This window comes from Ambystoma mexicanum, chromosome 2q (genome assembly GCF_040938575.1).
Source record: "Ambystoma mexicanum isolate Mex_15411 chromosome 2q, UKY_AmexF1_1, whole genome shotgun sequence".
Classification (NCBI taxonomy): Eukaryota; Metazoa; Chordata; class Amphibia; order Caudata; family Ambystomatidae; genus Ambystoma; species Ambystoma mexicanum.
Window position 1 is genome coordinate 519915176 of NC_090924.1, and position 22276 is coordinate 519937451.

Here is a 22276-nt window from a genome sequence, read left to right on the forward strand (position 1 = left end):
GCGTTCCGGAAAGTGTAAAGATGAATGCTCGGTTCGCCAAAGAGATGTGCAGGTAAGAACAGCTTCCCCCAGTTGGTAAGTATGCTGGCAGGAAGCAGGATGTCCAGGAAGCAGGGTCTTCAAAAGTAAGCAGGTCTGGCCTCAGGCAACGGTGAGCGTTACGCTGCTGGTAAGTGCAGAATAACGTGAAGCGTCTGTCTTGAGGATCTGGGCAGCTTATATAGCTGTGAATCCATTATCAGCCACACCCACGAATACACTTGGGGCTGCTTAATGGATAGAATGTTCAAGGTTAATGCATCTGAAGTGCTATGTCCATAATAAAAGCTTTTTGGTGTTAAATGGATGTTCTTGTTTACTTTTGTTCATGAGCCTGGCGCCAAAGGCGCCAGGACAGTGTCCACCCAGGTCTCCTGTGCATGCGACCCCTGCATGCCTGTGCCCCTGACTACATGACCATGACAGCAATAGCCTCCCTGTCCCTCTTAGACTTGAGCCGGCTCTCCTTAAGTTCCGGAAGCCTTTCAAGACCTTCCTTTTCTCTCGCCCTTCCCCTCTCCCCTGCTAATGTCCATGTCTGCTTCTTGGCTGGCTGCCTGGTTCCTTCAGAGTCTTACAGGGCACCAGGCCCCCCTAATCCAGTCTACCCAAGCACTTGGTCTCACCTGACCCACCTCTACCCCCTCAACCTGCACTTTCCCTTCTGGGCCCCTCCCCCAGCACTAGCCTGCTGGGCCTGCACCTTTGTAGTCCTTCCAGCCCTCTACCTCTCACTTAGCTCGTGGACCTTCCTTCCCCTGCTTTCGCTACTTTCCCCTGGCTCTGTCCACCTGGCCTCCCCCTGTACTCGATTTTCTTACAGGACCTGCCGCCCTGACCGGCACTCCCCTTCCCCTGCACTTCTTTTTACTACACTTGCACGATCTGAATGACGCAAGGCCTAGTAGGATAGTTTTTGTTTTGTCCTCTGTTTCCCCCACCCTTTTGTCTTGTTGCGCCTTGAAACAAATTGTGTATAGATGCATTATAAATACCCAATAAATAAAATAAAATAAATATATCTGGACAGCAATCTACGAAACTATGCACCATTAAAGTTTCTGCAGGTATGTAACCAAACTAAAGGTTGTGTAAGGGTGCAGAAGAAGGCAACTGACCAGGAGGTGTATTGGTGGTTGGCAAAGACTTTTATTTAATTAAAAAACCTAGATATCTCTAACTCTAAGAGGGGTTTACCTGCCTCAAACTAAAAATTAAAGGATCAGTCAGAATGTCCGTAACTGAATAAAAGCAACATCCTAAGTCAAAACCTTATATCTGTCCCTTACACTAAAACTAAAGAGTCTTAATCAAAAGTAAAGTTCTCTCACCAGGAGAATGACTCCCTTCTGGTGTCTTAAAAGAAAGTCTCTTCAGGACTCCAATCGATACCAGTGGGAATGACTCCCTTCCCCTGGTCTTGCTTTACACACAGTTCAGATGTAGCCAGGCTTCTCTGGAAACATTCAAGCTGGATCCACGGGGAGTGACTTCCTTCCCATGGGTAATGCTGAGTTTCAGCAAAGTTCCAGTCGGGGTCTGGGAGAATGGCTCCCTTCCCCTGTTGTTTTAGGTAACTTTAAGAACCGTTCCAGGCTCTCCTTAGCTGCAAGTTGTCTTTTCCGATACCACTGTTAGGCAGGTTCTTCCCTCCAATATTCACCTTGTACTTATTTAGGTCCCAGACCCTGTTTGCTGCCCCGTTCTTGTTAGGTCCACTTGGTTCACTCCCCTTCCAAATACTGCCTTGAGGTGGATGACTTGTAAGGTTGTATTGTTTACTTTGGTTTTGGTCCCTGACTTTTGTTTCTATTCTTCTCTTATTAGGCCCTCTTGGTTCACTCACCTGCCAAGTACTGCCATGAGGATGATGACTTGTATCAAAATAGGCTTCACCTCGGTTCGGATCTCAGACCCTTCGTTCTCTTCTCTGGCACACTTGGGTGACTCTCTTTGCAAGTACTGCCACGAGGAAGATGCTTCTTATCATTATCTCTGTGCAGTTTATCTCTCTCCCGCGCCTCCAAGCCTCTACCGGTCCCTGTGACGTGCCCGTTATCTTTATTGACTCCAGGAATCTTGGCTGGTTCTTTTTTCGGTGCTTGCGTCTTCACGCCGTGCTTCGTGGGCTTCTCAGACGTCAGCTGCTTTCGCTGCTCGTACCTTCATCCTGGTCTCTTCACAGACAAGGTAGGCACTGTTACTGGACCGCTCAGTTCACCTCGCAGAGGTCGCACCACTGTCTTCCAGGCTCCAGTCACGTCCTTGACCTGCTGTACAACACCGGGCAAAGAACTCCAGTTGTCAGCCTCTTGCCTTTCGGGGCGGACTGCTCTCAGCTTCTCCCACTGCGTCCTCTGTGTCTCCTTTGAACTTACCGGGCTGGACTGTCTTTCGTGCTGGTATGCGGCTCTCTTTCTCGAAGTCCTTTGTCAGTTTTGATGTATTTCTCATGACGACTCCCCCGCGGATGTCTATACCGTTCCTGTATCTTCTCTGTGCCATTCTTCATGGCTCCTGGTGGCCGCCTCATCTCAGTACTCGCATTGCTTGTAATCTCCATGCTTCGGGTGATCTTTTTGTACCAGTACTGGAGTTAGTCATGCTTATCAGTATTGTTAGCATTTTCTTAGTGTCAGTAGAATTAACTGGTATAATGTCATAGTAACAAGTAGGAGTGCTATCAAGGAGAGGTTGGTGGAAAGGTGGTAACAGGCATGAGAGTGTTAGGTTCGGGGTGTTGTGATGACTTTTACCCAGGTGGTCGTCCCTATCCCCAGCAGTGGAGTTCCTCCCCATGATGTCCTCCCACATTAAACCACTCCTGGGGGAAATAATGCATAACAGCCTCACCGACCTAGGCTCATAGGAAGGGGCTCCCAACTGGGGAGAATTGACGACACCTAGTGAATAGTCACACTGGCCCAACACTCATAATGTCAGTAGTTCAAAAAGTAGCATACAACAGTTCACGTCTGCCTTGCAGACGTTGATGTTCAAAAGAAAAAGTGCTTCGATATAGTTCTCTTAAAACAAGTCTCTTAACAACAAGTCTGTGGTTCTTGGCCTCCCCAAAGTCCCTCGGCTCTCTAGCAGACTTGCTCCATCTTGTCTCATACGTTATATAGGGCCCGGGCCCACTCAGGTTTTTCAGGGTCCCATAAACTTGTCGGCTTTCCAAACCTTCATTGAAAGTGTTTGTCTCTCTTTTGATCAGTTTCACAAGGGCACTTGCCCATTCAGGTTTTCTTAGGCTCCCATAGCCTCATAAACCTTCCCGACCTGGATGCAAAATGTTCATATTCATCAGATTCATGTAGGGCTTTGGCCTGTTCGGGTTTCTCAAGCTCCCGTAATCTCATAGGCTCTACCAGCCTTGATACAAAGCGTTTGCATCTCTCTTGCTCTGATAAGCACAGGGCGCTTGCTCTTTTGAGTTTCTCAGGTTCCCGAAGTTCTGACTCACATGGGCCACTTGCCCCCTCAGATCTCTCAGGCTCCTGAAACTTCATAGGCTCTCCCAGCCTTGATGCAAAGCGTGTGTACGTCTCTTGTTCTGATTCTTACAGGCCACTTACCCCCTCAGGTTCCCGAAACCTCATAGACTTCCTCAGCCTTGATTCACAGCAGTATTCTCATTGTGGGAGCGGTTGCTTCCCTGGTGATGCATCTCTCTACAGTTAACGTCCTTTAGGCATGGAGCTCGGGGATTCGGCTTTACCCGGCGATCTGGTTTTCGGTGTCGGTTGCTAGGCCCACCACGGCTTGTTTGTGGTTCCACCACCAAAGGAAACAGGTTCTTCCCCACTTCTGCCTCTTCCCTGACATTGGCTTCTCAGTTGGATGGGACGCCAGCCTTTCAGCATCCCGCTAGTGTTAGGCTTGCTTTCCATGTTACCGCCAGGCGCTGTGGTCTAGTGTGGCTCTGCTTCTCCAGAGGTTCGCCTCGGCGTGGAATTCACTCTCCTCCCTGCATAGTAGATCTTTCCCCATTCACAGTTCTTCCTGGGTTTATATACGTCATCCCGATCAAAGAGGTTGTGTCCTTGCTTGACAGTGGTGTTCAGGTGAGATCCAGCATTACCTGAAACCAAAGAGATAGAGGAACTGTCACTGTTTGGTAGTTTTAAGTATTCAAAACAGAAGTAACGACAGTCTTTCCAATTCCCATGTAGGCAGGTAATGTTCTCTGGACCGGGTGTTCCTTATCGGAATGGGAGTCTTTGTCCCCAAGAAGGGAGCCACTCCAAGTCAGTTCCCACTTGCCCAGACCTCTAGGGAGGGTCTTGATTCGCAGGCTCGCCTCCCTAGCCTCAAAACGGGTGGGTCCCCTATGGGAAGAAAGGACCAACACTCTAGATTCGTCACACGTATATAAAGTTACGTTTTGTTTCTTAGTTCTGTATTAACAATAAACCCAATTAAGTAAATCCCTATATTAAAACTCTTCACCACCCTGCCAGGCCGGCAATGTGGCGGACACATGAATACATGTAGGATTTTAATTCTACCTTGAACATTTCCCACTAACACATATAAACATATCACTCTTGTTTTACAAGCGCAGTGTATTATAAAATCAATGTGTATGTCATCTAATACACTGAAGTGGCATCAGTGCAGCATGTCCTTGCTAATAAAGAATTCTCAGACTTAAAAGCCTGAGCCAACTTTCCAGATTGAAAACTATGGGTATGTAGATCTCACACAGAGTTCTGCTGAAGGCTTTTAACCTGCTGAGCACTCTTCCTGGGCTTTACATAATATCAAGCTCATTGCTTTAGCTTATACCCTGCTTGGGGGCCTACTGTAGTCCCTGGATGTTGCTGAGTGAGAGCACACTTTTACGGGCTGGTTCCCACTTTCCACTGTCAATTTGAACACGTGCAACCCCTCTTTCGGTGTACTCTTGATGGATTAAGAGCTGTGGTTCCACCTAGTGCTGCTGTATACTGTAGTTAGGGCAGAGTGGTAATTGCCTGTCCCTCCCAGCACCATAGCCTCCTCCCCCAGCCAGATGGGTATTTCGGACCCTGTGTGTAGTGTACATATAGTTCAGGAAAAGTGCCTTCACCTATTGAATTATGGACAATTGATCCCAGAAAAAATATTGCACACAACCAAAGGATGATGGCAGCGGATGTGAGTGAATGGTGTTCCTTATTTCCTTAGCTGATAATAATCAGGATTTTAGATTATAAATATAAAAGCGAACAGTTAATGTACAATGAATTAATGGATCTAAATAATAACCATTACATTGGCAGTGGGGAGAAAGACACCCAGGCATAGGTTACCCTTCACTATAATGGCAGGATTCCAGATAGGAAGTAATGCGACCCTATTTACTTTTTGGTTTCTTGTTTTCGGAGTTACGCCTATCCCCCATAAATCCACGACCTGCAAACAGTGCAGTAGCAAACTTGGGTGATCAGGCTGTTATTATCTACCTGGCTCTGTCAAGATTACCAAGGTGTCTTACTCTCTATCAGAACTAGAAGTTCTAATAAAAGGAGGCTATTTGAGGAGTATCCCTGTCCTGTGATTACAATATTCGCGCAAGATTAAATGCTGACTCTTCCCAGTCATGACAAGGGAAGCGTACAGACTTCCGTCCACTTCTATGTTCAATGTCTGTGGCCAACACACCTCCCTTTTGCCTGTAGAGAGACACTTTAACCTCTGCGACCTTATGCCAATGCTCCCTTATATTTCCCCTTACCGGAAACCTTTGATTAGAACATTAGCAGTGAGGCACTACACTTCCCCTGGTTATAGGTTATGTGCCCTCCCTAGACCTCTCCTCACTTTATTTGGAGATAGTTACTGACCCCCTACCTTTCACTCTGTTGTCAATACATAACAATGAGAATTCATCAAGTTGGTTGGGTTCCTTCAAACTGTTATGGATGAGTCAGAAGAGGCAACAGTAGATTCTCCAAATGTCCACAGTCTACGAAAAGGAACCTCAATGAGTAATGCCCAGAGCACTAAAGTCGTGCACGTTGTACAGACTCCATATCCTATCCTTTATAAAGAATCGTAGGTGCCTCACCCATACATAACTGCATGAGTTGGCCCCTTTCAAAGGGACATGTGTCAATGTGCCTTGACCTACATAATGTCAGTTTTAGTGGGACTCCTCTCTGTCATGCACTCTATATTACCCCTCACCTGAAGTATGATCGCACTCTACTCAATCTCCTTAATCTCATTACAGTCTCCTCTCAGAAAACTCCAGCTTCTCCATCCTGTCAGCAGTTATTGCAGTAATTTGCTCAGCCATCTGTCAGTCATACAGCCACTAAGAAACATGTCCTTCCTTGAACTTTCTCTACTGCTAGATACTGCTTACCAACCAATAAACAGCCAACTTTACATCAGACCAGGAACTGCAGAGTTAAATGCTTAACCCCTTCCGGCCCAGGTAGCATTGTTTTCCTATTCCATTGCCAGTAAAATAGAAAACCGCATTCTGAGCCATCTAAATGACGTGGTGGGCTACATATGTACATACATTGTAATGTGAAATAAATCCTCTCAATGAAGACCTCTCCCAGCTCCGTCTTCCTCTGTACCCATTCTGTAATGTTTGTAATGTCCGCCAATGTGGTACTATGTGTGATTTTGTATTTTTTTTATCTGCAGAAGAGAATGATTTTTACTCCTTGCTGGAGATCTGGTTTCCCGATAAGAAGCCACTTCCTACTGCATTTTTGGTTGACACCTCAGAAGAGGCTCTTCTGCTCCCTGATTGGCTGAAGTTGCGCATGATCCGCTCAGAGGTTCCACGCCTGGTGGATGCTGGTATGTACGGTTTCGGGTCTTCAGGAGAAATTCTACACTTGCAGAAAAGGCTAAATCACTAGTCAGGTTTGATATAAACATGTTTGCAGCACTAAAAGAACTCATCTTTGCTCATTTTTAGTTCCGTTTCTCTCTAATGTTTATAATCCAGTGCTATGTGGCACATGTCTCTTGTGAGGAGGTTTGTGAACATGAGCAAAGCTTTTTATGTTCGCTTTAAAGGGACTGTGGAGAGCTGAACAGTGTGGACGTTTTGTCCCCTGGCTATGTTACTTATTGACTACTTGGGCATATTTACTGATGGAAACAACAGTGACCCTAGTTCGATTTGTGTGGTGGGAGCTGGTAAATATAGAAAAAGAATGTGACTTGTGTGTAGTTTATGACATAAGTTGTGCTATGTTGCAGCATTGCAAGATCTGGAGCCCCAGCAGCTGCTGCTCTTTGTCCAGTCTTTTGGAATCCCCGTTTCCAGTATGAGTAAGCTTCTTCAGTATCTGGATCAGGCGGTGTCTCATGACCCCGAGAGCTTGGAGCAGAATATCATGGACAAGAGTAAGTGCACCACAGCAGGATGCAAATCGATTTACATCTGCTTTAGTCGCATGCTGTTTGTTATGCTTATGTTTCTTTGGAGGACATTGTACAGGTGTACGACCTATAAAGGGATATATTGTATGCTGTTTTGTGAATTAGGGTTTTCTTGCATCTAGCTGCATCTGTTCCAGGTGTGTGGATTCACAGCCACGGAGTGGATGATATGTGATATGTGTTCGAACACCTCTGCTCGCAGTGAGGCTAGTCATAAATGTGCACCTGCAATTTCATCTCTTACTCCGCTTCCTATGAGTCACTTTTGTGCCTTGCTACTTTGTTCCATTAATTCTGTACTTCAGAACAAAGATTAACTCAACATAAATGGCGTTATGTGGAAATGCAAAAGTGCACAAACCATTAAAAAAATAAATCGGTAGAAAAGTATTTGCTGACACCAGCCCATCTGTGCACATCATGTTTGTAGCCAAAAAGGTACGAATAACAAAGCTACAGGGACACAGTGTGTCCCTACTGCACTTCACAGAAGTTGATGTGTGCAGAAACAAACACATACTTTTACTGTGGAGCTCTACTGCCCTCATATCCATAGGGACTGATCAGTGCTCCCAAAATAGATAAACTTAGAAAGGCTAGTGAAGTTCAAAAGAGTTCACTGGCCATCAAAAGCCAGTAAAGTTTCAAAACAATAGCAAACGTGTGGGCATCCCATTGACGTCTATGGAGGAAAAGCAGCAAGAGAAAATCTATCCTAACTTCCTGCATGATTATATTTCATAGATTCATATGCAACCTCTCTCCTCCGCATTGAGGCAGGGTTGGGTGTATGATGTTTACACCACCCTGCAGTTTGTTGTGACACAAAAATATCTTTGAGGCGAAACGTGAGCCTACCTCATTCACCAGATAGAAACCACCCAAAATTAGGTTGATATACTACTCAATTCTACTTTTTTGGATTGCTGTTGTGTGTACAGAGATTCCCATCCTATATATGAATCTATGAAAGGTATCAATGTTTTAGCAGAAAAACATTTACAAGTAAAGGAACCCATTTCTTCTGCTACAGGTCAGCTGCACCTTGCATTAGCATTTCACGTTCACTCTGACCTAGCTCCTTCTTGAGTGGAACTTGCACAGGATATCTTCTCTGCTGCGCTTTCTCATCGCTCCACCCCAGGACACCCCGAACTACTACTACATTAACGGCTAGTGGCAGGACCATTTGAAGATTTCAGACTGCGAGGTTCCCCAGCATTTTGATCCCTTAAGACAGGCATCGGATATAATGCCAAACCAAGCTCACGACTTTAACATTGGGTCTGTACATAACATTGTGGCAACTGCAACATGAGGACTAGTATCCCACTCAGCCGCTGAGAAGCCAGTCTGTGTCTCCCATTGTTTTTTTTAATTGAGTGGCTAACTTTCCTTTGATCGGATACAAGTCCCAACGTACTCCAGGAGAACTGTAGGCCAAATCTAGAACTATTTTGACTTTAAATATTGCCTGTAACATTAGAAGATACGCTCACAACCCTGAATTCTCAAAATAATCCTTCTAATCAAGTCTACTTAACTGAAAACCATGCAGCATTTTACTTACCTTCACAGAAGATGAAGTAGTATGATATTAACAGGCATATGTTACCACTCCTTTATTAAAGTTCTAAGTGTTCCACTTGAAACAAGCTTGCTCCTCTCCTGGTTGGTGACCTTGACTGCTTACACACTGCTTACACTCGGTGAGTCATGGAAAGCTGAATACACACCCTGTGATCTAGCTGTATGTCAGTTCCTCTTTCTCCCTAATTGCAAGATCAAGAGAAACCTCTCGCAAGCAGCAAATCATTGTTTTCCATTCTCCTGTTCACAGTCTGTGGTACACCTCATCAAAGGACTAGGAAATTTCAACCGCATCATCCGAACCTAAATGAGCTTCACTGGCTATCTATTCAAGCACGCACCATGATAAAGAGTGTCTCATTTGCAACAAAAACACCGCCTACTTGCTTGAGAAACTCACTGTTTCCAGAGGCCAGTGCACCACCAGAAGCCCCCACATTGCCAGGCTAGAAACAAAGAACTGCAAAACGAAAAACAGGTAACAAGCTTTTCGAGGGGATTGAGTCCTCCGACGTATTACATATCTATGACAGGTAATGTCCACAGCTGTGCTGCTTCGGAAAATCTTCGGCGACTGCGTCCTGCATCGATGACGTCGATGCGCCGTCCCCGAGGACCTCCTCCAACGGCCGACATCACCCGATGTGATAAGTAGGACGCACGACGCCCGTAGCCTCAGTTCTGTTTTTTCCACGAACGTGTTCGCTTCGTGAATCTCGGTACGCCTCGACTATTTGGAGTTTGCTGTATTCTTCTCGGTTCGTTGAACCTGTTTGGTTTTTGTAAAGACCTGTTCGTGACAATGTCTACTTTGTCTTCAACCCCGCGTCCGGGCTTCAAGAAATGCGGGGCCTGTAGGTCCAAGATGTCGGTCACGGACTCGCACGCCGCCTGCCTCTGGTGCCTCGGGGAGGCCCACGATACGGACGACTGAGTCGACTGCCAGTCGCTCACTGCCAAGGCCTTGCGGGAACGAACGCAAGAAGAAGCTGTCGGTAGGTCGGGTGTCTAAGCCCCGGAAGTCGAGGTCTACGGGGCTTTTGACGGATGACTCGAGAGGCGACTCTCTGCGTCATTGTCGGAAGTCCAGTGGGCCTTCTTCCAGGAGTCGGTTTCGCCACTCCTCCGCCTCTTCGAAGCATTCTCGAAAGCGCCAGCATCGGTCGCCTTCCCCGTCCTCTTCTGAGGACTCCGTCCGTCGGCGGGTCGCTTATGCCACCATGCAAGCAACACCGGAGGAATGGGCTTCCTTCGGGAAGCAGATGTTAGCGATTCTTGAATCGCAGGGCACCGGTCCGTCCGCGCCTCTGAGTGTGGTCGGTCGGCACCGGTCAAGAGACACAGCTCGTACGTCTTTGGGCTCGGTTGGTTGGCATGGCTCGCGGGAAAGGTCCCGCTTGGACAAGGGTAGCCATTCTCGCCATGCCCGTTCCAGGTCCCGGACGCGCTCGAGACCGCGTGATCCTGTGCCGTCTTCAAGGAAGACGTCGACGCCTGTGGCGCCAAGGTCGTCGATGATTTCTCTCGAGGCTCTGCCTCCGAAGGGGTCGACGACGCTGTCGGCGCCTAGGTCGTCGAGAGACACACACTCAGAGCTCCTGCTTCGAGGCCTGTGCCGACGCCGTTGATGCTGGCAGCACTGCAGCTGACGTCGACACCGATTCTCTCGACGCCGGCGCCGACTCGGTCGGCGCCCTCGACGCCTTTCGAGGCGGTGGTCTCGGAGGGGCCCTGTGGCACGGGGTTAGCCCCTAGAAAGGCTCTGGCTAAGGTCAGGCATAGCTTTGGTCCCCAGGTGTCTTCCTCTCACCGCCTGGAGTACATTTCAGAGGGTGATGAAGGCTCTGATGAAGGCTTGGTCTGGTTACGGTACCAGATGAGCTTCTCTCGGGCCATAGCCAGTTTGATGACCTGAGGCAGTCACTGCATGATGCCAGTGGACTGGACACCTCTCCGGAGGTGGAGTTTTGTAGACCGGAGCCTGGCACTCATGCCGATTCTTCGTACCGGTGCCTTATGACTCGGGTCACCGAGTACTTGGGATGGTCGACTCCCCCAGGGGAGTTCGTTCAGGATGATCTCACAGACATCCTTGATCTTGGTCCCCCCCCACTGGCCCGGTACTGCCATTTCATATGGCTCTGCAGAGAAGGGTGGCGGCGGCTTGGACTGCTCCGGAGAGTCTCCCAGCAGTGAGCAAGTCTTTGTCACGAAAATACCGTCCAGCCAGTAGCAACCCCTGCTACTTGTTCAGGCACCCCACTTCGGAGAGTTTGGTGGTGCAGGCGGCTACGGCCCCGGCAAAGCAGGCGTCGTATCCTACCATCCCTCCAGATAGGGACGACAAACGTTTTGACGGCTGGACGAAGAAAGTGTTTTCTTCAGGGGGTATGGCGCTTCAGGCGGCCAACTCCATATGTGCCTTGTCTCGTTTCACACACACTCTGTGGAACTGTGTTGCATTAGCGGCTGAACATATTCCCAAAGGCGACGAACAGGATGGTTTCCTTGCTATGGTTCAGGATGGCAAGGATGCCATGTGTGAGGCCTTTCAGTCGGGTTTGGACATGGCAGATTGTGTCAGCCGGTCCATGGCGGCGAGCACCGTGATACACAGGTTTGCGTGGTTGCGGAAGTCTGGGTTCGCTCCTATGTGCAGTCCCGGCTCCTCATGCCCTTTTTTTGGCAGCAAGGCTGACGAGAGCCTTGAGAGGTTGCAGACCTCCAAAGCTGCAGCAAAGTCGTTGGGCGCTGCAGTTCGACAACTTCCGCCTTTTCGTCCTAGGGGACGACAATGGAGGGGAGGTTCCTTTCGCTATTACTCGTCCTTCAGCGACCAAGGAGCAGGCATTGATGAGTGCGCCTCTAATGGTGGGATGCTTAGTTAAGCTCTGCGTTTCAGTAGTATTGGGCGCAGAGGGTGGCAGAACAGATGTACTGGTGGTTGGAGGCTTGGGAAGGCGGGGTTGGCAGGTTCTCAAGTGAGGAGTCCTCCGTAGGGTGATCCGGGAGCAGAGTCTGAGGTTACTTGCCTCCACTGGGCATGGGGTCCAGGGAGCAGGAGGGGCTGAAAAGCGGTTAATCCATTCAGTAGGGCTAAGGGGGGAACTCGGGAAGTGATTTGTTTTACAATTATTGCCAATTGAAGGCTCATTATATGTATCTGAAGGTTGTATTGAAAGATCTGGTTGCAGTGGGGGGTGGTTGTCTTGAGGTGGGAGTGGGTTGAGGAGCGAGAGGACAGAGGCCATAGTTAGGGTGTGGTACACCATAGTACAGAGGCTAATTCAGTAGGCCTAGCACAAGTTGGTTATAAGGCAGAAGGCTAGTTCACCTAAAATGCAGTTGGCTAGATTGCTTGCGGTGCAATAGTTCACATAAGAAAATGCAGTGGACTAGTTCACTCATTAATCAGTAGGCCAGTAGAGGTAGGGTACAATAGGCCAGGTCACAAAGATGCAATAGGTTAAATCATCAAATAAGCAGTAGGCTAGTACAGACAGGGTGCAATAGGCCAGGTCACTCATTAATCAATAGGCCAGTAGAGGTAGGATGCAATAGGCTAGTTCACTTATTAATCTGTAGGCCAGTACAGGTAGGGAGCCAGCTCACTCTGAGCTCGTCTGTCAGGTTCTTTGTATTTCTTTATATTAAATTCAAAAGGCTGTTACATATCTTAACATTTGACTTACATTGTGTATCTTCTCCAATACTTTTATACAGTCCGTCCTGAAAAAATTGACATATGCTTATTATCAGATTTGTTGAAAAAAATAGATCAAAACAATGTATTAATTCCCAAATATAAATACATATAACACTTACACATTAAAAAGACCTAGGATGTGCATAGATATTGATCTTACTCAGCCCAGCGATGGTCACACCCCGGATGATAACCAAGGTGTAAACCGTGTTATTCGTCACACTTGCATGTATACAGTAATGTAAATATATAATAATCTATATTTCGAAGGGATTGTGTCCTCTGACGTATTCCTTATCTTTGATAATACGTTTCCAGCTTGCTGGCCTCGGAATTTTTTTCTGTAGAGGGCGCTGTGCGTCGACGTCCGCTGAGTCGATGTCCCTCGACGGCCACCGTATCGGCGCCGACGTCACCATGCCCATAAATAGCCACCCGCTGCGTCCGTTGCTCAGTTCCGTTTTTCCGCGCTTCGTGGGGCCTCGGAACGTCATTGCTCAGTTCAGTCAGGTTAACTATCTATTTCTACTCGAATATACCTTATCGTTCTCGATGGCTTCTTCATCAGAACCGACGACGCCGCGATCCGGCTTCAAGAAATGTCGAGACTGCGGTAAAGAAATGTCAATAATGGATCCACACAGGATCTGCTTATGGTGCTTGGGATCCGAGCACCATTGTTCGGAGTGTGAGGAGTGCATGTCCATGACGGCGAAAGCCTTAAAGGAGAGCAGGGGAAGCTCGAGAGAGGTAAGTCAACCAAAACCTCCTTGAAAGTTTCGTCGGCTGAGTCAAGGCATTCGTCTCCTCGCCGTCAAAAACATTCCCATTCTAGATCTCGAAGCAGATCCCACCATTCGTCGAGATCAAGACACTCAAAAAAGAGACGTTGAAGGTCCCATTCCTTGTCGTCTTCTGTGTCCCCAGAAAGGGTCTCCTGTCCCACTAAACACAGTTCTCAAGCTGAGTGGGAGGAATTCAGAAAGAAAATGTTAAGCGTATTCGAGAACACGGCCTCGACCCCCTCGAAGACAGCTGAGGGAGATACCCCGTGTGAAAAACCCCAAAAATCAAAACGCAGCGAGTCGCAGCACCCGGAGAAACATTCCACCCGAGAGCGCCATGAGCCATCGGGTAAGAAGGCACCGTCTTTGCCATCGTCGATTCCTTCGACGCACGGATCGGCGCCATCAACGCCGTTGTCGAAGGGTTCCTCGACGCATCGGTCGATCGGCTCGATGCCATCGTCGACGCCGATGAAAGAGAGGACCAAGGCCACTCCACAGCCAATGTTGATTTCAAGGGCCTCCGGCACGACGCCGAGACCGTCGTCGATGCACTAGAGTAGGATCCCGATCCTCTCGAGTTCTTCGAGACCCCTTCCAGTTTTTTCGACACCGTTTTCGGCGCCTTCGAAGCCTGTTACATCGGCTTCAACGACATCAACGTTTTCTCGTCCAATAACGACGAGTTTGGCTCCTTCTGCCTTAGAGATGGGTTTTACTCCATTTCAGAGGTCAGAGTACCCTGGACTTTCTTCAATTTATGAAGAAGGGGAAGATTCTGACCAGGAAACATTTGGGTTACAGAGGACCACACTGCCTACTGAAGAGGATTTCACCTCTGAGGAAAGAAGGCTGAAGGAACTACAGGAGTCGCTACATGAGGCAAGTGGGCTGGACACTTACCCAGAAGTGGAATTTGTTAAGCCAGACCCAGTGGAACATGCCGAAACACCCTATAGAACCCTGATGGCAAGAATAATTGAGTTTATGGGTTGGTCTGCGCCTTCACCTGTTTTCCAACAGGATGACCTAACAGATATATTGGACAAAGGCCCACAGGAGGACCGGTGTCCACTTCCATGCAGCCTTACAAAGGAAAATTGCATCTAATTGGGAAACTCCCGAAGTTATCCCTGCAGTCAATAAAAGATTGTCAACCAAGTATAGGGTAGCGGCTGCTGACCCTGAATACCTGTCAAAACACCCGACCCCAGAGAGCCTGGTGGTTCAAGCGGCAACTTCATCTAGCAGTAGGACCGCTTACCCTACTGTCCCACAGGATAGAGATGACAAGAGGTACGACTCTATGGCAAAGAAAGTTTTCTCTGCCTGTAGTATGGCGTTGAAGTCCATCAACGCCACCTGTACGCTCGCCAGGTTCAGTCACACACTATGCGAGTGTGCTTCATCAGCGGCTGACTGCATACCCGAAGGAGAGGAAACGGAAGCCTTCCTTAACATTATTAAAGATGGCAAAGATGCCATGTGCCAATCACTTCAAACTGGCATCGATTCCGCTGACAGTATCAGCAGGGCCATGGCGGCAAGTACAACAATCCGCAGGCATGCGTGGTTGCGAAAGTCGGGCTTTGCCCCTGATGTACAGGCCAGACTTTTGAATATGCCCTTTGACGGCTCTTCATTATTCGGGAAAAAGGCTGATGACAGTCTGGAAAAGTTACAGACTTCTAAAGCAGCAGCAAAATCTTTAGGAGCTGCTATCCGCCAAACTCCTTTTCACCCCTCAGGAACCTCTGGGAGAGGAAAGTCCTTTCACTATTATTCCGCATTCGGGAAAGGCAGAGGACAGCCGGCTCAAAGAGGCCAAAGGAGATCCACCCGAGGTGGACGGGTCAAAAGTACTAAGACCGCAGCAGCAGCAGGTGCCTCTTTACCCTCGGCATCTGCATCAGCCGCCCCCAAACCACTCTGAGGCCTTCCCACACAATACACCTGTAGGGGGCAGCTTAACTCACCATCTGACGGAATGGCAGGCTATAACGTCAGATGCTTGGGCATTGGAGACGGTTACCAGTCAAATGGTCGAAAACATTTGGTCGACAGACAATTTGGTCGACACCATTTGGTCGAATGCCAAATGGTCGAATTTTTTTTTTTTTTTTTACCCATTTTTTGGGTTTTTTTGGGGGGGTCCCCCCCCAAATCCCCTTTTTTTTCTTTTTTATTTTTTTTCCCCACACGAAAACCCACAAAACACATATATATATAAAAAAAAAAAATTCAACCATTTGGCATTCGACCAAATGGTGTCGACCAAATTGCAGTCGACCAGTTTGTCGTCGACCAGTTGACTGGACACCCATTGGAGACAGTTGCCCAAGGTTACTGCCTACCCTTTCTACACAGTCATCCACTGTCATACACAGTCATCGCGCCTTGAAACACATGTGTATAGGCGCGTTACAAATACCATATCATATCATATCACCGGGGGACAGCTCTCTAAAAGTTCCAGATCAGCTCCGCTTGCAGGAAATTATAGACCTGCTAGAGAAAGGTGCCATAGAACCGGTACCTGTAGCGGACAGGAACAAGGGCTGGTACTCCCCCCTACTTTCTTATACCAAAGAAGGACGGAGGACTGAGACCCATCCTGGTCTTACGAGAATTGAACAAGTTCCTCGGGAAGGACAAGTTCAAGATGGTAACTCTCTCTCAGATCCTTCAGGCCCTCCAGCTCCAGGATTGGCTGGTATCTCTTGACCTTCAGGATGCTTATTTCCATGTGCCAATCCATCTCAAACACAGGAAATACCTGAGGTTTGCAATTGGGGACTCATTATCATTTTTGAGTTCTGCCATTTGGGCTGACCTCCGCCCGAGGGTCTTCACCAAGCTGATGTCGGTAGTGGCGGCGAGTCTAAGGAGGGAAGGGATCCACGTCTACCCCTACCTGGATGATTGGCTCATCAGGGCCGTATCTTTGGAACAGGCCCAGGCCCAGCTAGATTATGTCTGCCACTTCCTTCACAGACTGGGCTTCTCCCTCAATTTAAAGAACTCACAGATGATACCATCACAGAGACTCCAGTTCATTGGAGCGGTCCTGGACACTTCCCTGGGAAAAGCCTCGCCACCAGAGGTGAGGGCTCAAGATATTCTACAGATGGTCACCAAGTTTCAAAATGCCCAACGTCTCCCAGCCTTCGACTTTTTGAGGTTGCTAGGCCTCATGGCATCCTGCATCTTCCTTGTGCCAGAGGTTCGCCTGAGAATGAGATCTCTTCAGTGGGCACTGAGAAGTCAGTGGTCGCAATTCTCAGGGAGAATGACAGATCTCCTCCGGATTCCGGACAAGGTAGCCCGCGACCTTCAATGGTGGGCCTATCCAGAGAACATCTTGAAAGGAGAACTGTTTTGGCAACCATTGCCTGAGATAACAGTAGTCACAGACGCCTCACTCACGGGGTGGGGAGCCCATGCCAACGACTTGACCATCAGTGGTCGTTGGTCTCCGTCGGAGTCCAGAGTACACATCAACCTATTAGAGCTGAGAGCAATCAGACTAGCGCTGAAAGCTTTCCTGCCATCAGTACAGGGGAGAAATGTCCTGATAATGACGGACAACACGGTGGCCATGCACTACCTCAACAAAAGAGGAGGCGCAGGATCACTGCCACTGTGCAGAGAAGCGATGCAGCTCTGGTTTTGGGCAATCCAAGAAGGAATCTCTCTATAGGCTGTCCACCTAGCCGGAGAGAAGAACTTGACATCGGACGCTCTGAGCAGGCAGAGCACAGTCTCCCACGAGTGGGAGCAACTCGGGAAGTCCTTCAAGAGATCTTCACCCTTTGGGGAACCCCTCAGGTGGATCTGTTCACAACAACAAGTGCGATCTGTTTTGTTCAAGGGAATTTCCCCCGAGAGGAGCTCTAGGAGATGCGTTTCCACTCCTTTACGCGTTCCCACCAGTCCCTGTTATTCCTCAAATGATCAGGAGGTTGAGAAGATTCTGGAAAACCATGATCCTAATTGCCCCGGATTGGGCCAGTAGAACGTGGTACCCGGACCTTCTAGATATGTCCATCTGTCCTCCAATCCGTCTTCCACTCAAAGAGAATCTTCTCTCGCAGAAGGGAGGTCAGGTTCTCCATCCAGACACCAGAACCCTCAACCTTCACGCTTGGCTTCTGAAAGGTTGAGGTACAAGGATTGGGATCTCCCTGATGACGTCATGGAGGTGTTGCTTTCGGCCACAAGACCAGCAACAAAGTCTTTATACCACTGCCGTTGGAACAAATTTTGCAGCTGGTGTAGGGAACAGAATATCGACCCTTTTTCATGTGGTACACCAACAGTGTTATCGTTTCTACTCTACTTAGCAAGCTCAGGCCTTCAAGTGGGCACTGTAAAAGGCTATCTTGCAGCGCTTTCCATCTTCAAGCGCACTGCGGAGGAACCATCGTATTTCAAAATTCCTTTAGTGGTACAATTTCTCAAGGGACTAACTAATGTTTACCCTCCAAAACCATTCCAGGTTCTCTTATGGGACTTACATTTAGTCTTAAACTTCTTAATGGGCACTCCATTCGAACCACTTCACTCTTACGCGCTGAGATTTAAAACTGTCCTATTGGTAGCACTAACATCTGCTAGGAGGGTGAGCGAGCTACAAGCCCTCTCCTGCAAACCCCCACATACAATCTTCCACAAGGACAAGGTTGTCCTACAGGTGAAGCCTAATTTCCTCCCAAAGGTGGTTTCTGAATTTCATATTACTCAGAGAATGACCTTGCCTTCATTCTACCCTCCTCCCCATCCGGGGAAAGAGGAGGAAAGGCTACATAGGCTGGACCCTAGGCGAGCTCTCAGATTTTACATCAGCAGAATGGCTAGGATCAGGCAAGCAGACCAACTGTTTGTAGGATACTCAGGTCACAAGTTGGGACTACCCATAACAAAACAAACCACCTCCAGGTGGATTATTTTGGCCATCCTGGAATGTTATAGACTAGCAGGGAAAGAGCCACCCCAAAAACCCAGGGCTCATTCAACCAGGGGTATCGCAGCCTCTTCGGCTCTCCAAAGAGGGGTACCGGTCCGGGACATATGTGCGACTGCCACATGGTCGTCCGCACATACATTCACAACATTTTACAATCTGGATTCCTCCACTGCTCAAGAGACCAGATTTGGCAAGGCCGTATTACATTCGATCCATCCCTAAAGGGATACATAACACTATCACTCCCACCTCCAATTACATGCCACTGCTATGGGAGTCTATCAAAGATCAGGAATACGTCGGAGGGCACAATCCCTTCGAAGAACAAGTTACTTCTTACCTGGTAACGTTCTTTCGACGGGATGTTCCTCCGACGCATTCCTTATCGCCCCTCCCAACCATCCCAGCAGTGATAACTTCCTTTGTGGTTGCAGCTTACGCTCCTTCAAGGTCACTAACCAATTCAGGCATGACTTTTCTTATACTACAAAACGGAACTGAGCAACCGACGCAGCGTGTGGCTATTTATGGGCATGGTGACGTCTGCGCCGATACGGTGGCCGTCGAGGGACATCGACTCGGCGGACGTCGACGCGCAGCGCCCTCTACAGAAAACATTTCCGAGGCCAGCAAGCTGGAAACGTATTATCAAAGATAAGGAATACTTCGGAGGAATATCCTGTCAAAAGAACGTTACCAGGTAAGAAGTAACTTGTTCATCTGTCTCAACATGTTAGTCTTAAATGCTATTAAATGTTAAACATTCCTCAGGAGCTAAAGTAACTGTGAGGTGTGTGAGCAGGGTTTGAAATTGAGGGGAGCTGGGAGCTATCAGCTCCTGCTCGTAGCTTAGAAGACCCTGGTTAGCTTTAAAACAGCTGCCAGGAGCTTCTTTTGGCTCCTATGGCCAGCTGGTACCTTACAAACATGTAAATGTGACATTAACTTTGAGAATTTGAGAACATTAATAAAAAAGAATTAGAATGCATCTAATACACAATGAAACACAATGGTTCATACAAAATGGACAAAAGGTTAAAGGAGCATCTCTAGTAGCTCCTGGTTCTCCTGTGGTAGCTCCTGTCTACAGAGTGAAGCTGGTTTTTGCTCCTGCCCATTGAATCTCCATTTCAATCCCTGGTGAGCTATTAGGCAAGATTGTGTGTAGTAACACTGTGGGAGCTACACCAGTCTTGTCCTCTTGACAATAGATATCCAACTATTGGTATAGGTCTGTACTACAGAAGTTGGTAACGTGACTGAACAGCCAGACTTCTCTCACGAGGGGTAATTGTGAGCTGTAGAGATGTAACATAGAAATTCACAGTGACAAGTATCCAAATAACACTTATACCAAGGTTGTCTAGTAAAATAAGGATTTATTGCACATTCAGTTTTAACATAAGCTTTCTTTAGAAAGGGCAAGATGCAACAATAAAATACACTTCAAAAGCACTTTCTCAGTTTTAGTTTAAGTAAGTAGATTGCCTTTTGGGGTGGCAGACATACACTTCCTACACCCTGAGGTGACTTCAATTGCTCAAACACTGTGGACATTGATTTATCACTTTTGACACTTCAATGCAATACTGAGTTTGTGAAAAGGCAAAGGGTGTAGGGAAGGAAACAAACGTTAGCAAGTACTCAACAGGTAAGTACTTTACAATCCCCCAATGAAGTACAGGATAACTTTTGCCCAGCAATACAAATAACTTATGTACCACCATTGAGGACAGTTAAACGAAAAGTCAATGGGTAAGAAGAGTGTGAAGGAAGCCAGGACAGCCAATGTCAATTGAACAAAGTCTAGGAGAGTTGAGGCACTTCTTGCAGATAGCACAACATTCTTGCACAATGTTATATAGAGAGTTTGTAGAAAAGAATCACTGTTGGGCCACAAGCTGTAAGACTTGTGAAAGCAAAGCTGCAAGCAACTCTGGAGAAAAAGCAGCTACTGTAAGTCTCCAGTGAGACAGACAGGCTACAAACCAAAAAGGTAAGTACCTCTTTAGTTAACACAGTACCTTAGGTTAGAAGAAGAGATTTCAGCTGGCTTCTGTTCCTGTTGCAGTCCTGAATTGAATTGAATTGATTGTTTATTTGTACAGCGCCTATACACAATGTGTTTCAAAGCGCTTCAAGGAGGGAGGGAACATGGGAGAATACAATTACATTCTAACAAGTCCTTGAAACAATTCAGAATGTGAAAAATAACTACCTTAATCAGGCTGGCGACATTTCAGATAGTGCAAGGAACAATAAGGATAAGAGGGGAAGGGAAAAATGAGACAAAACCAGCAGTAACATTACTATGCCTGATGACAATTGATGTAGTGCATGAATATAACAAGAGGAGGGGGAGCTGGAGAGGGTGTGTGGAGTGAGGGCAAGGGAGAGGAACAAAACAAGCGAATATCATAATAGGTCAGACGATTCAGAATAGTGCTGGGGGGAGTGGGAGGAGAAGACAAGAAGGCAAGGAGGAGACAGACAAGCTGCAATCAAAGGTCACAGGACAAATTAAGAGTAAGTGCTAATGGACATAAAAGGGGGGAGAGGGCAAGGTGGCTGTGAAACGCAGGCGGCTACGATTACTATGCCAGACGGCAATTGAGGTAGTGCAGGTAGTCCTGCAGATCCTGTGTTCCCGAGCCTCAATCGTGGGGACAAGAGGGAGGACGTCTGCAGACTCCTGCACTGATGTTTGAAGGTCGGCGGCAGTAAAGGGCTATTTTCAATTCAGTGGCACTTCGCAGTTTCAGCTACCGGTCAATAGCACCACCGAGGATCTCGGACACTTGATGGGCTCCCCTCACTTCTGGAGTGCAGCTCTCTGATGAGGTGCCTCGGGCTTGGGTCGTCCTGCTTCGAGTGGGTCCTTAGGCTCTTCTTGGAGCTTTGGTCTGCTTAAAAACGATGGCCTCGATTCTGGTATTTCTGTCACTCAGTTCCAGCTGCAGCAAGGAAGTACAGCTAGCAGGGAGAGGGGTTCAAGGCAAGTTCGTCTTGGGGTAGATTGGTCTCAACAACCCAAGGGGAGAAGTCGTCCATTCCAGGCTTCTTTAGTCGATGCGAGAATTGGAGCTTCAGCAGTGCAGCATGTCTTCACTGTGCAAACCAACGGTCTTGGAGGGTGCAGCAAGCTTCTCTTCCAGTTTCTTCTTTGGATTATTTGTCCAGTGGTCGACTCTGCCTTCTATCCAAAAGACCTCGCCTTTTATGCAGGTTTCTCCCATTCATTCACAGCCTAGCTGTCACTCACACAGCAGCCAGCCAACCACCTGTGGGTGCATTCCTGTAACCAAGGAGACTAAGCACAGGGAGTTACGGGAACCTCCCTCGCTTCCTGCCCTGCCAGAGACAGTGGAGCCAGAGTCGGGTTTCAGCACTGAAGCCTGCCAAAGACAAAGAGAACAAAGGGACCAAACCTGGTTTGGCGCGCAGAGTAAAACTCAGACCTCACAAGCAAGAAATGGCAAAAAAAGACCGGGCCATTTTGACAAACTGGGCACCCATGGGTGCAATACTGCTGCTGAGGATTCAGCCTGCGGTAAAAACGCACAATGGTAGGAAAATTAAACCACTGCCACCAGCCATTAAATGTTGTGAGGCTAACCTAAAAATGTTACGTGAGAAAGTAGACAAAGGGGCTACTAAGTAACCCCCCAGCACTCCACATAAGATGGTGTGTGCTGGGTCTACAAAGAGAAATGGGGAATTAAAGTCAATTTCACTTTACTACTCTTGGAAACAGTAGTTTATCCAAGAGAAGGTATTTAAACCTTAAGAGAA

General features: G+C 47.8%; 1 protein-coding gene across 1 annotated transcript in view; it reads left to right on the forward strand.

The window, feature by feature from the left end:
• Positions 1-22276, forward strand: part of INTS1 (integrator complex subunit 1) — a 2112141-nt gene that overhangs the window by 1406594 nt on the left and 683271 nt on the right. Inside the window, exons 27-28 of the mRNA XM_069647642.1 lie at positions 6688-6846; positions 7255-7401. Of these exons, the coding sequence (XP_069503743.1) occupies positions 6688-6846; positions 7255-7401 (306 nt within the window). The remainder of the gene's footprint in view (positions 1-6687; positions 6847-7254; positions 7402-22276) is intronic.